At 48.4% G+C, this 14718-nt stretch overlaps 1 protein-coding gene across 1 annotated transcript in view; it reads right to left on the bottom strand.

The window, feature by feature from the left end:
- Positions 1–14718, bottom strand: part of USH2A (usherin) — a 516227-nt gene that overhangs the window by 109829 nt on the left and 391680 nt on the right. Inside the window, exons 51-55 of the mRNA XM_045859450.1 lie at positions 13221–13444; positions 11583–11787; positions 8894–9091; positions 8215–8369; positions 6115–6313 (exon numbers count right to left, since the gene is read on the bottom strand). Of these exons, the coding sequence (XP_045715406.1) occupies positions 6115–6313; positions 8215–8369; positions 8894–9091; positions 11583–11787; positions 13221–13444 (981 nt within the window). The remainder of the gene's footprint in view (positions 1–6114; positions 6314–8214; positions 8370–8893; positions 9092–11582; positions 11788–13220; positions 13445–14718) is intronic.

The following is a 14718-nucleotide window of genomic DNA, read 5'->3' as shown; positions in this document are numbered from 1 at the left end:
AGTGAGACTCGAATAAGAAGAAGCAAGCCAAGGGATTTGGTTGTTCTTCTTCGTTTACTGCTCTTTTGCCTGGACTCGACACAGTAACTGAGTACGTTTTAGGGAAAAAGCAGCGATTTGCAAGGAAGTTGGTTGTCAGATTACATAAGTACCATGGTGGCTGAAGTTTATCGACTACTTCCTGCTCGCCGGCCTCCGTCTGCTTCCCGGGCAGTAACACAGCCGAGATTCCCACTAAGTGCACGAGGCACTGCTGTCATCTGCTGGCCCGACGGAGTAGGGAGCTGAGGGTGTGGAGCTGGAGGGGCTCACCGTGATCACGGAGACAAGAAAGAGGGAGGCCAGGACAGAAACCTGAGCAGCTGGGCGGAGAGACGAGGTCCGGAGCAGCGGGGTCGGGCTTCCGAGCCTTACAGGGAAAATGACAACCCAGGTAGCTCAAAGCCCAGTGAAATATATAGTTATATATATATATAAAATCCAGTGTCACAGGTTTGATTCCCAGTCAGGGCACATGCCTGGGTTGCAGGCCACGGCCCCCAGCAACCGCACATTGATGTTTCTCTTTCTCTCTTTTTCTCCCTCCCCTCCCTCTCTAAAAGTAAATAAATAAAATCTTTTTAAAAAATCCAAGTGGGGGTACATGATTTAAATATTACCATGCCGAATATTACTGCAAGTCATGTACTGAGTCAGGACCGCACAGCTGTGGGGAGCACAGAGTCTAGGGTTAGCTGTCTGGGTTCTAACACCCGCCTGTCCAGTAACGAGGACCTCGGGCAAGCTGTCGGACCACTGGGTGCCTGACCACTGGGTGCCTCGGTTTCCACATCTGTAAACCGTGGGCACGGGAGTGTAGACGTGCTTCCACGGGTGACAGACCAGTTCGAGAAAAAGCAGTATCTGAATCCACTATTTTTTCTTCTTTCTATTTTTCAGGTCTTGTGTGCTCTGTACTGTCCCAGGACTGGATTACTAACGGCTTGTATCTAACACCCCGTAGGGCGAGCATCCTCTGCCATCAGATGCAGATGATTTACATGAACCAGATGACCTTTCCTACAGACTCCTCTGTAAAACTCAATAAAATCAACACATTTCAACGGGGCTTTGCTGTCATTTTAAGTAAGTCCCTACTGGTAGTCCTTAAAATGAGATATATGTGAAATATTAGCAACAGGCAATGAAAAGGGCACACCAATTGAAAAGTACTCATGAATTGACCAGGATGAGGAGAGGGAAATAAAGAGATGTCTCCAAGGAACCCTTCCGACTGTAACTTAATCCTGAAGTCGAAGAGAAGGAGAAGAGAAAACGTCACTGAAGCGCTCCGCATCGAATTAAAAGAGCAGGAAACAGCAGCTGCAGAGCGGAGAAAGGCACATGCGTGGGGGAAAGCCAAGTATTTAACATTTCAGTATAGGGAAGATTACCGTGTCTGCAGATTACCCGAATTTCCCTATGGGGAATCATGTTCTTTTCTTGAAGGATAGAGGCATACTGTAACCAAACTCATTACAATTACACTTCCAAGTAACATTACTTTCAAGAATAAATGTGTGTTAAAAAGGGACCACAAATAAGTCTGCTTATGGGTCATAAAAATATGATTTGGAAAATAAAACCCATGCCTATGGAAGTTACATTTGATATACTCTATGAAGAACAGCTTGTTTCTAATTTCTAATCTCCAGATCAATAGCCAGGAAAAGGCATCTTTGTCTATTTTAATTTTGGATAGCAAGCAATACTCTGAAGGACTCCTCTAGTTATTCTGCAGTGTCCTCTGTTACATTCTGGAGAATTCCCAAAGAGCCCTAAAGGGTACCATGTTCCACAAGTTCCTCAGTCCACTTGGCTAGTGATTAATTCACATGCTGAGAGGCCCCGGTGACTCCGGAACTTGTTGTTAGGGGGTCATCGAGTATTGGTAAGTCACCTGTCTTAGCACCGGCTCGCCCAGACGGGATGCTCAGTCCACTGAACTCACATCCAGTCCAGATAAATAAATACAATCTAAAAAAAAATGGAATACAGGCATTCAGACACTAGTTTACTACTCAACACATATTCTGACCACTTCAAGTGTGTTCGGTTCTGTGATGAGTGCCCAGCATGGCGTAAGTGATACAAGGGCAAACAGGGTGCTTCTGACTCTCCCCTTAAACAGCTGCACCTGCCCACGGAGGAACAGGTGACAGGAGAAAAGGACACGGCAGCCAAGTATACTGAATGCTATGACAGGAGAAGGCAGGGTACGATGGGAAGACATAGACTGATCTCCATGGAAAATCCCTTTATGAAGAAGAATGCCCACACTCTGCGCTGTCGATGGTCACACTGTGTTCTCTCCCGGTCCGAAAGGGGTGTGGAGGATACCCGTCTCCGTGTACTTATCGTGCGTCTTCTGCCACAGCCGGCACTACCCACTCGGCTTCAGTGCGGGGGCGCCGCGTGGCCTTCCCGGAGGACGCGGGCGGAAGGCCAGCTGTTCTCTCCTTGCTAACTTCACGCTGCGAGCCCTTCCTCTTCAGTGCAACGCCACGAGGAGCAACTTGCAATGAATTTTTTTTGAAAATATATTTTCCCTGGAGTGAAGAGACACCTAAGCCCTCATCCTATCTGCTGCTAAAGAGGACATGATTAATTCATATTGTTCTCAGAGGCCTTAATTATGTCATTAATCCCTCGTCCCTGCCACTCGGAGGCCTCCGGTCTACGGCGGGCAACCCAAAGTGAAACGAGGCCGCCGCGGCCATCCCGACTGCTCCGCGCAGGCTGGGGGCCGCGGGTGGTCATCAGGGATAGGAAAAGGTCTCTTATTGACAAGCTGCCATGTGCTCTTTGCATTAGCGACCACGAGAAAATGAGGGCGGCTGCCCCTCCTCCCCCAGGGGACCCCCGCTCAGTGAGATAGCGGAGCACGCTTCGGTTTACTTAAAGCATTGATAGCACCTCTAAATAATTAACTGAGGACTTCCTGTCTTCAATTACTTAATGCTTTTTTTAACATCTTGAGAGGATTATAAGCAATTTATGGATTTCACGTGATGAGTGCATTCGCCACTTATTCCCACAAAGCATTTAGGGGATCATGTTTCCGAAGCTTGGAGGAAATTAAAAATAAGCATGGAGACAATGGGGCTGGGACTAGGTGCCCGCCGCCCCGTGGTTTCTGAGGACCTGGAGCTCAGGCTCCGCGGCGACTGCAGCTGCAGCTTCGCCAGTGCCCCGCGGCCACACAGGGGCCGCCGAGGGCCGGGCGCTGACCGGAAACCGGAGCGCTCATCCCACGCATGGTGATCGGGCGCCTCCCCCGTCAAACATTTGAGATCAAATGTGAAAGACGTTTGATCATTTCAGTTCCTTCCGTGAACTCAGTAAAAGAGTCATTTGCATCATGAAATACTACTGTGCTGAGTGTGGTCGGGCAGCGGCCCATGGCACTGACGTTGGCCTGGCAGACAAAACGCGTTCACACTACAGAGACATCAGGTGTCACGTGACCGAAGGCCCCCCCACCCCCACCCCCCAGAAGCTACGTGCGGGAGGCTCTGAACTTGGCCAGGTTCTGTGAATGAGGTTCATTTCCTTTTCCGGCAAAGAACTCTCTCTCTAGGCTGCACTGCCCAGGTGACGTGCCCTCTGAGTCCATCTAAAACAGTGCAAACGGACCAAACGGATTCAAAAGGCTTCTTTCTATTTTATAATTTTGTAGAAAGTCAAATTGTGTGGAAAACACTTGAAAGTATTTATTCTGAAAAAAGAAGAATTCTGGCACCAAATTATGAGTATAAAATCCTCTTTGATGTGAAACTATCCATTAAAAATGACAATAAAAGGAGGAACTGGTGGCGTGAAGGTGTGTTTTTTTTAAATCTTTGCAATTCTTTTATAATTAATGAGGCTATCAATCCTGTCGGTTTGAGCATTACAGTTGAATTTGGCCTGTTGGCATACAAATGCTCATTTCTAAAAAATGCAAGCCAGTGGAGTTGGCCACAATTCCACGTCAATGCCAGCGAAATGGACAGATGATAGCGTAAGAAGAAGAAGAAAACTCCGTCACCCAGTATCCCAGTTTCCTGCGAAACATTTACTGGTACCAAGTCTTCATGCGCCTCAACTTGGCTTTCAAAACTCTGTACTTAACCTCCATCGCCCTCTCCAAGCCACTCTTTTAGCTCCTCCCCCTGCATCTTCTCTAACGTTCTGTTGTAGCACCGGATACACAGTATTTGCAGTTATTCCTGAGCTAGTCACTGTCCCCTGGGACTGGGAGCTTGAGAGCAGCAATTAACTTTAATTATTTTAGAGCACTTAGTAGACTCGCTAGAACATGGCGAGCAGGCCACACATCTTATTTTCTTGGGGATGAAACAGTATTCTGATTTTTTTTACAGAGGGAGGCCAAGACTCCCTCAGAGTAGGTATTTCAAAAGTGAATATTAAAACTATCCCTCACTTAATCTTAGAGGAATAATATGATGAGAATCAAACAAGTCAGAATACAAATGGTTCTTCAAAGACGATAAAGCACCATCTGAATGTAAGGTTTTATTATGTAAAACAATGCTATTTCAATGATTTTTTGAAGGTTTCGATTCTAAATGATATAAGACCTTAGGGGATTCATACATTGGATCCTCTGAATTGACGAGGGCTCTCCCCATCTCCATTCTCATTGATTTTGGATTGTGCTCAGGACCTCCAGACAAGGAATGCAATGCACTGGTGCCCAGGTATGCATTGAGCACCTTCTACAGGCTTACGGACTTTTGGAAGACGGGGGACAACCTGTCACAAGTGCTTGCTTATGTGTCAAGGAACTGTGGACTAAGAGCAGGTCACGATGGATTTATTTTTCCACCTGTGCCTCCTCTAACCCGGACTCAGACACTCAGGGCCAGGCCTCTCTGCACTTCTCTAGGAGTTCCATCCTCCCCAGGACCGATGCCCCTGCCAAGGGGCGGGGCCCAGGGGACGGAGAACGTTCACTCAGGAGGCTGTGGACCGAGGCTGGGGACCCTAGGGAGAGAGTAAGAGTTTGTAAACCCTGGTCTGTGGTCTCAGAATCCAAACCTCTGCAACCGTTTGGAATGATTCAATAGATCTAAATGAGGAACAAGTTACTTAAAGAACCCCTTTCTTTCAAATGGGGGTGGTAATTCTTTATACTTACAGGTTTGTGGTGAGTATTATGCTAGACAATACATATTGACTGCTTAGGACAGTAGTTGGCACATATTAAATTCATTTATTCCCACAAACATGTACTTGGCACCCGCGGACCTGTCAAGGGTTGTCCTAGGGGCCGGAGGTGCCGTGCTGAGGCCAGCAGAGGAGGTCTGCCCCCCTAAAGCTCGAAGTCCAATGGGGGGAACCTAAAGAGACACATAATAGGAAACCAAAATAACCGGCAGTGGGAGGTCGGTGATGAAAACAGGTGTCGTGGTGGTGAGTTTGGGAAGGCACCCCAAGACTGAGCGCATCAGAAAACGCTTCTCTCCTTCAGAAGCGATATTCAAGCTAAGGCATATCAATTATTATTATAATCACTGCCAGTAATTATCTAAGGTTATTTTGTACTATTATTATACCATTAAAGATAATTATAAACTGCTGTAATAAACAATACAAAATAATACCATTATTGACTGATGTTAATCGTAACAACCAGTCGTCACAACCAGTCAACTGTCAACTATTCTGTGTTTTAATTACCTGCTTAGCAGAGAAATGTTAGCCCCTGGCTGACTGTCCCCTGCCTTCCAATGCACGCTTGGAGACCCTCGTCCCATTACCTACGAGTGTATCCTTGGGGAGTGAAACTGCATCTTGCCGTTTGTTTGGGGGGGAAAAAAAAGTGAATACCCATGCAAAAACCCTACACATGAGAATGCGCATCGAAGCCAAATCTAAATTATTTCGGGAGTTATCTGCTGTTGTGGCTGATTGCTGCCAGTGTGGGTTCTCCCGTTCGCATGGGTAAGTGGGCTCTGACCATATGTCAAGAGAACGCGTCCTTTCGAAGTGACCTCGTACATCAATGGCTCGCCCCTGGGAGGCTCGGCCCCCCTAACCACAATGACAGACTCTTCTGGTGGGTGTTACCTGTGACCGTATGCTGCCTCCTGTCAGCGGTGCCAGAGTAGATGACACCTTTCCCAACCTGCCGGAGCCGGTACTCTGTGATGACGCCATTCGGTTTCTCCGGTGCACCCCAGCTCAGGCGCAGAGCGTCTGCGCGGGGCGCCGTGATCCTTGGGGGTGGGACGCTCTGCGGCACTCCGTGGGCTGTAGCTGCAACTACCTGAAACGTGGGAGTTAAACAGCAATTTATCGTGAGAGTAGTACACTGGGTATTCTGATCAGTGAACATGTCCTCCGGGGGATCGGAGGAGCAGCCCTGTTCTTTGCATCTCGCCCCTCTCCTATTGAAACAATAAAGTCTGACCTTGAATACATTACAGGAGTCTCAGAGTACTGTTTATCACAACAGGTTCAACAACAGTTTTGACGGCGGAGTGCAGCCCTCAGTTTAAACAAGTCAAATCTGGCTGGCAGACTGTCTTCCTAGAGAACTCTTGATAACTCTCTTCCATATGGCCCATGAGTGTCTTTGCATTTTAACAGCCTGATTTGGTGCATGGTAAGCACCAGTAAATATGGAGCAAAGCCCACATCTGAACTCGCGTGCATGCCATATGCTTTGAACGGTATAAATGGGCAGACTTGTTTCTGTACCTTCCATGATCCCCAGGATGACTCCACAGTGGGCGTACCAATGTTCTAGAAAAAAGAATCAAGTAAGAAGAAAGAAGAACAAATCAACCAAGTGTTTGTTCGACCTTGTCAAAATGTGGCCAAGGGAAACGGCGTTGTGTTTGTCTTTCTCGTGGCGTTTCCTCTGACATCGCCCTTGGACCAACAGTTGTGGCGTCTGGTGGGCAGGAGCTGTGTCGGTGGGATCGATCTAGGACTGTTCAGACCCTGGCTTTGGATCAGGACCACCCGCCGCCCCTGTCCCGGCGGTGACATGCTTCTGGGGGTGTGTGAATGTCAGGCTGCATGCAGTCGGACCGAAGGCTGTCCTTGGGTGGCCCTTGCACGGTGTCTGAAGATGCCGCTCGTCGAAGGTTTCAACCTCATGGGAAGAGCCAGCGCTGTCCTGTGTGAGCTTGTGTTCTCCTGGGTGTCCTCCGACCAGGCTGGCTTCTATGACAACGGCCCCTGCTTTCTGTCCCTCCTAGAGTGTCTGAGTGTTCCTCCCGGTGTCCTCTGAGAGGTGTTCTTCCTTCACGCAGTAACATTCCCCAGTGCTCACCACCTGTGGTCTTCTGCGTGAGCCACGCGCAAGCTCTTGCAAGAGCCTCCCTCATACGTCTTTCTAGCAAACGTCAGTCACTTCTCCATCCTGCTTCTGAGTAGATGTTTTCACTTGACGTGCCAATGTTGTTTCCTTCCACCACGCTGCGATCTTCTCCATCTCTTAAACAGGAACTTAAACACTTTCTGACATTTTAATCTCAGCATTGCGCTTCTTTCGCTCCTTGTTATTTGCCTGCACGATGGTACCAGGAGCCAAGCACTGCTCTGCCCAGATTCCCTGAGCATACCCAGGGCTCTTCCCTTTATCCTCTGCACACGGTGGACCACTAAGTCCTGTCAATTTTGCCCCCTGACCCCTGCTGCATCTTTCCGATGTTCTCCGCTCTGAGCCCTGTCCCCTGAGTTCAGGTCTTCGTAATTTCTTGCCAAGGCTGCAGAAGAAGCCCTGGACACATTTTATTTTCTATGCCTGGCCCTTCTGCCATTTTCTCTGTTTTTCAAGAACAGGCAATTTTTTTGTGTGTGCAAATGGTATTTAAATCGAAACCATTTTAAACTGAGCACTGGTTTGGGAATTATTATGAATTTATAAAAGAAAATCTAAAACTAGCTAGTGGAGGAAAAGTGTGATAAAAAGGATACATGGATTCAAGTTTTTTATTTTTTAATTAATGAAACATTGATATTTGGATAAATGTTCCTTCCAGTGATCTCTAGTTTCAGGCATAAGAACCCGCACTCAATCGAGATGCCAGATGGACACCCTACGTAACACAATATTGAGAGAAACATTGTGCTCTGCCGCTGGAAAAATCACCCACAACCCAGACATTTATCGTCCCAGCGGGTCATTCCAACGCTGGTGGAGGCCAACCCTCATACCTTGCTGCTGGTGGCACAGCCAGCGACTGTGCAAGCTTTCAGCTGGTAGGAATATTCCCGAAAAGGCTGAATTCCCTTCGTATCAGAGAAGCTCAGTGATGTTCCCCGAAAAAGCTCCATTCCATCTCGGAGAAGAGTGTAGTGAAGGATCGGTCCTACAAGAGGCAGAACAACGCCTGCATTTAAGGGGCACATCCTTGCCACCTTTCACAAACAACGTGCGTGTCTCTGAGTTCTGAAGGAATGGGGTGCTGCCACATGATTCAACTTCCGTTTGCTCACACACTGCTCTAGGTTCAAGCCATTCTTAATTATGCCCACTCTGAAGGAGGAGATGGATTTTCAACCCACCTAATTAGAGTCACATAAGTTTATGTCCCCTCACTAGCAAACAAACTTACATTCAGTACTAAAACTATTTTGCCTTCCCACAACATAATTTGGTTGTTTGAAAGCGGCTCAGATATAGGCTGGGATACAAGGGGAAAAAATTGGCTCAAAATTTATCAGGGCTGTTTTACAAAATGAATGATTAGTCGGCATATACCTCATGTCCACTCTATCAGGAAACACTTTTTAGGGGTTAAATGCATGCCAGCTACATGTAGATTGCACTCCTTTCACTGTGCTCCTGGATTTGCACAACTACGCTATTGGTATCTTACAAGCAGCTTAGTACCATTTGGTTGTACAGGTCTCTTCCAGTGTAAGACGATTCCATCCTCAAGGCGGTCCATCTGGATCCACCGAGGGGGACTCACTCCTTGAGGCACATCTGCTTTCGTGCTGGCCCCGACAGCTTGGCTGACGCCTCGCCCATAGCCGTTCCAAGCAGCGACCCTGTACTCATACATCGTGTAGGGCTCCAGGTTCACATCTAGACAGACGGACAGACAGACATCGAAGTACGGCTTTAAAAAATTCGAATTAGTTTACCGTCACAGTGAAAACAAACCTCAAAACCTTTAAACAACTAAAAGTGCTTGATGCTCCAATCCTACCACTGGAAATAAAACTTTCACGTCTCAACTCTCGCGATCATGAAACATATTTTCCATGTTTCGGAGATGCAGAGGTGTGGCGCGGCACTGCCCAGAGACTGTGGATGCATTAGAGAAACGCTTCAGAATGCAGAGCCCTGGACTGGTGTACATCAGAGGCCAATGCTTCACAAGTTCTTGTTCCCTCCACTCCTGGAGCAGGCAGGCTCGCCAAGGGTCTTTTATAGTTTCATTAGGATGAATTTGGCCAATTCCTACAGTGTAAACACTGCCTTATCAAACTATTACATGAATTATAGTACACATGTTATGAAACGCAGGACTTGAAACCTAGCTTATCATGGTCAGTGAATAAAAGTGACGGCCGACTCCACAATCGGTTGCTCTCCTCTTCTGCCACGCTAGAACTCAGTCAGAAACGGAAACAACCCTTCTGATTAAAGCAGCAAATCAACAACCTGCTGAGCTTTGTGGACTGGCAAAAATTGTATCAGCTAATCATCCACAGGATTCGACGGTGCCTCGAATGTCTTAGTTTGGTTTTTAAGCTTTAATAACTTCCCACGTACAAACGCTACAATTTCCAGAAAAATTACTTGGAGGTCTCTTTAGCTCTGTTTTCCACTGATTGAATCTGTACGTGTGGGCGTACGTGCGGGGGTTTCTCGGTGACCTGCTATCAGGTGCAGGAGTGGGACTAGAGATCCCCGGCCGCTGGCCGCTGGCCGCTGGCTGCATCTCTGTCTCCACAGGACTAATTTTCAGTGCATCCACTTGGGTTGTTTGGCCACATTCTTTTCCATGCATCTCTAAGGATCAACTCTGCCCTGCCTACTTTATAGAACTGGTATGAAAATAAAATGCAATTATTTATATGGCAGACCTTGATAACATGTAAATTGCTATCAAATATAAGGGATCATTTTCTGTCTCCATTTTCTCTGGTAAGAAGGTATCTGCCCCTTGCTACCTGTGTTGACCACCCATGGGTCCTCAGATTTCCCTTGCATTCTGGCTAGAGACTACATTTCCCAGTGTTCTTTGCAGCTTGGTGTGGTCACATGACTCTGCTCTCAACAAGGGGAGGGGCATGAAGTGATACAGGCTAATATGCATCCCTCTAGAGAAGAAATCACTGCTTTCCATTTCTGGCTTGTCCCATTCTGATGGGCTAAAACTAGGATGTGGTAACTCAGGCCGCCCCATGTGGAGGAGGACAGCACCTGAATTGCCATGAGCCAAGAAAAGGAAGGAACCTTGATAACCCCTGAATAACTAGGGGGTGGGATGCCCAGCCCATCCACCTGCCCCCAGAAGGTCACTGTGCTTTTGAATCTCTTTGCTACAGCACATCCAGCTATCCCTTGCTAGAAACTCTTGTATGGCACTCTTCAGGCCTGTGTCACATGTCTAATCTCAGCTCCTTACTCTTTCTTCCGTTGTATTTCTCCTCCCTTTTCCTCTCTCATCTCTTATTCTTCTTACTTTGCGTTCCTGTGACATTCAGTCTTTCAAAGATGCTTCCAGGGCATAAAAGCAACTTTTTTGCTTCACCCAAAAAGAATCATTTGTTGAAATTTTACCTTTCCTTGATGATCTCTTTCTCTGAACTTTTATTTTCCCTTTGCCCGTTTCAAATTGTTTTTAAATGTCGTATCCCAAAATCATTTTGTATGCGATATGAAGTTTTGTCATCTAATAACAGAAGGTTTTGGTTTTGGGAGGGTGTGGATATTCAATATTGACTGTTATTTGCCTAATTGTCCTACACATTTGTCTTCAGTAATTTCTTTAGCCAGCAGTAATCCTTCAAAAATGCCTATCGTATCCCTGGCTGGCATAGCTCAGTGGATTGAGCGCGGGCTGCGAACTAAAGCATCGCAGGTTCGATTCCCAGTCAGGGCACATGCCTGGGTTGCAGGCCATGACCCCTAGCAACCACACATTGATGTTTCTCTCTCTCTCTCTTTCTCCCTCCCTTCCCTCTCTAAAAGTAAATAAATAAAATCTTAAAAAAAAACCCCAAAAATGCATATCATAGAGTGTCATTCCATCGCTAAAAATCTTTAATATCTACTCACTGATACATAAAGATGACCTGTTATTTTCTTTGTTCTTTATTCTCTACAGATTTACCTTAACATAGCATCCATCCCTGTTTAAAGTTTGACTTGAAAAAATATAAGCTACCAACGTTGCACAAATCCAGACTATGCCTTTAATTATCTTGTGACCACCTGGCCCACAGGATGATGGGATTAGATGACATGAGGGTCGGGAGGGAGGTGGTGTCACAGTGAAAGCCGTCTGCGTCTCTGCAGCCCTCCCCACCCCCGAAGCCTCCGGCAGCGGCTCACGTTCCGTCACCTGTGAAGGAGAATGTGCTTGCGCGTCCTGCGTGAACAGTCTCTTCCTCGGAGGAGCACATTCCTCCCCCTGGTGCCTTCCCCGTGGGATCCTGAGATGCTCGGACCGCAGCGCACCGGTGGCTGGTGGCGTTGAAGTCACACCTGCCGCAACGCGCGGCGGCCTCCCTAGCGGCCGGGCAGACAGTCGCGCAGGCTTCGGGGCCCTAGGTCAGGCGGCAGGGGTGGGAGGGGTGGAGAGAGGGGAAGAGGGTTTTACGGTCTCAGTTAGACACACGAGGGGTCGAGCTTTAGGACTTTCAAGTGAAACCTTCTTCCACCAAGTTCACAGGCAAGTATCTCGAAATTCATAAGAAAAGACAAGAAGGCAGTTCGTGTTCCACCAGGGGCACTTCTGTCGGAAGGACACAGATTTGGACTCAAGGCCCAGAACCACGGGTCCTCGTTCTATGACCTACACTCTCAAAGCCTCAGCTTCCGTAGTGAGAACATGGAACGCGAATTTAGCACGCAAGCTTGTTGTGTGAATCAAAGAACACCTGTACATGCCTTACACTCAGTCCATATATTATAATTAATAACAGTAGTCATTACTCCATTATTGTCACTTGGACACTTTCCTAATGGAGTTTTCAAGGAAATAAGAAAGCGACATGTGAGGACCCGCACTTCCTGTGGGAAAGCATGACCGATATATGTATTCCCCACCCAAGTCTCAGAAAATCCAAATGGTTCATGAACTGCCATCGTAAGTACTATTGATAATTGTAAACCTCTTCTCTGATACATCGCTGGATTTCTATCATTATTGATAAATACTAACATGTTCTAATCTCAGAAAATAAAACATTTCACCATCCCAAATTACAGGGATATAAAGAAGTTAATGCAGGGTGGGGCAAAAGTAGGTTTGCAGGTGTTCGTATGGAAAATAATACAGTGATTAATAAGTAACAACAGAAGAATAAACCCTGGGCTTCCTGTACTCCCAGCTGTGAACCGTGTGTGCCCCACCCTGTAATCTTAGAATGCAGAGTCCCACCCCCCTTTCTTGTAGAGAGGTGACATCCTGTATTTAAAACAATTGTTCCTGTTTAAAATTGATCTACATTCAGCCTCTCTCTTACGTAAAATGAGTTGTTTTCCCAAAGTGAAGCTGCGTCAGGAAATGGAGCACGGCTTCCATCTAAATACCGTGAACGGTACACCTGCCCTGCCCGCCACAGCCTCTGAAAGCCCGGCCAACACCAGCAAGGGAGCGGAGAGGCTGGAAGGCGACAGGAAGTGGACTCACACGCCCAGGGCCCCGCACACGTTTTCGGGAGCTGGGGGTCCGTGGACGGGGCAGAGGCGATGTCGTGTGCCCAGTGATGCCTGTTCTTGTCTTTTCTCCCTGGGGCACGGGCCCCTGAGCGCTGGGCAGAGCTTCCCGAGAACAGCTCACGTTATTAATTCCTTTACAATTCATTGCAACAACATCCATCGCAGCGACCTCCTTCGGCATGAATATGGATGCAACGTGAAAACGAATAATGCGCGCAGGAGTTTTTATACTCCCAGTTTAGAAAACTAGCGATGAGCGACGTAGGTCTCTCCCCATTGTCACGTCAGGCCTGGGAGAGGTCTCCTGCCCCCTTACCTCCGTCGTCCTTCCGGCGGAAGTCCCGTCGGAGCAGACGAATTTCTGGGGGTCGTAGCGCACGCCGCGACCGCACGGCTGGCTCCGCGGACGGAGCCGCGGGGCGCAGCACTGCGCTGGCGCGGGGCGGTCCCTCCGAGCGTGCGCGTCAGATTCTCCGCTGGGGGCCGAGCCGCGCGCGGTCTCCGACGCGTTCACGTAATCCTGCCCACAGCACGACATCCCTGCAACGATCGGGTGTTCTAGGTGAACGCGACGTTCTACAAAGGGAGGGAAACCGAGGGCGCTGTAAAGTGGGGTATAGAAACGTCAGGGGCTCTGGCAGGGGCCGCCAGGACACAAGGCTTCAGGCCGCACGTCCCTTCCAAGGTGACGGACACGTGCAGCGGGGCGGCGTCTCTCCCGCCGGACGCAGGAGAGGCTGCTGGTGAGCCCGAGAACGCACGAGAGGAAGCGGCCCGAAAGCGTTCGGTCCGGCCGAACTTCTCCAGGCTCCGCAGAAGAGAGGCTCAGTTCCTTTCACCAGAACGCCCGCCCCTTGTGTGAGGACGGCAGGGTGTGCCAGAAGGCGGGGTAGCTAACAAAGAGGGACTCCGAGGAAATCTCCGGAAATTCACAGGAGAGGAGAAGTCACCCCAGACTTCCGGCAGAAGGGGACAGACAGGGTGGAGAGGGGCCCCTTTCTAGAATGGGGGGTGCCACAGCGTGAGTCTTTACGTGGGTGCCTGGCTTTGTCGAGGGCAGAGGTGTTAAAGTCATTGTCACCAGGGGCCACATCGGCCTCCGGGTTGTCTTCAAAGGGCCGGATGTAACTTCAGGACTGTGTCATTGTAACTACTCCTTAACTTGGGGCAGGGAGCTCAGCGCTGCCGCCAGGTAGAAACAAGGTGCTGGGCTGGATAAAACAAGGTGGAGGGCCGGATTCGGCCCGTGGGCCTTGTGTGTGCCACCTGTGCTCTAGGGCACAAATCTTGGCTTCTTGAGAATCCAGCAACAGCAGTGACCTTTCCTTCTCCATGAGATGACAGACTGGCACCCACTGAGTGTGTCTGGGATCAGGTGCACCCCTGGGCCACGGTGTGTGGAGCCACTCTGTATTCTAGACCCCATCGCAAGACCTGCGTCAGAGGCCGGGGCAGCGGCAGCCCTTGGAGGCGGTGTCACTGATTTCTACAGCCACTGAGGACGTGTGTACTTGCAAAACCAAATGAACTTCTTTCCCCTCCCCAGTTCAGCTTAACTGCCTCTGTCCAACACCATTTAGATCTTACCATAGAAGAGATACAGCAAAAAATCAGACATACAAGCCTGAATTAATAAACAGTTCTCTGGCATCAGATTAAAGCTAGAAATCAAGGTGCCTGCACCCCATGTTACAGGGCTATATCATATTATACAGCAACATGTAGCCTTTATGGTAGCACGATGTGATGGTTTATTTTAATTAGGATTGTGTGTGTATTTATTATCAGCCCTGACTGATGACATAAAGAAACTC

Source organism: Phyllostomus hastatus, unplaced genomic scaffold (assembly GCF_019186645.2).
Source record: "Phyllostomus hastatus isolate PE091 unplaced genomic scaffold, TTU_PhHast_1.1 phas_contig_148, whole genome shotgun sequence".
Taxonomy (NCBI): Eukaryota; Metazoa; Chordata; class Mammalia; order Chiroptera; family Phyllostomidae; genus Phyllostomus; species Phyllostomus hastatus.
This window is presented reverse-complemented; position numbering and strand designations above follow the sequence as displayed.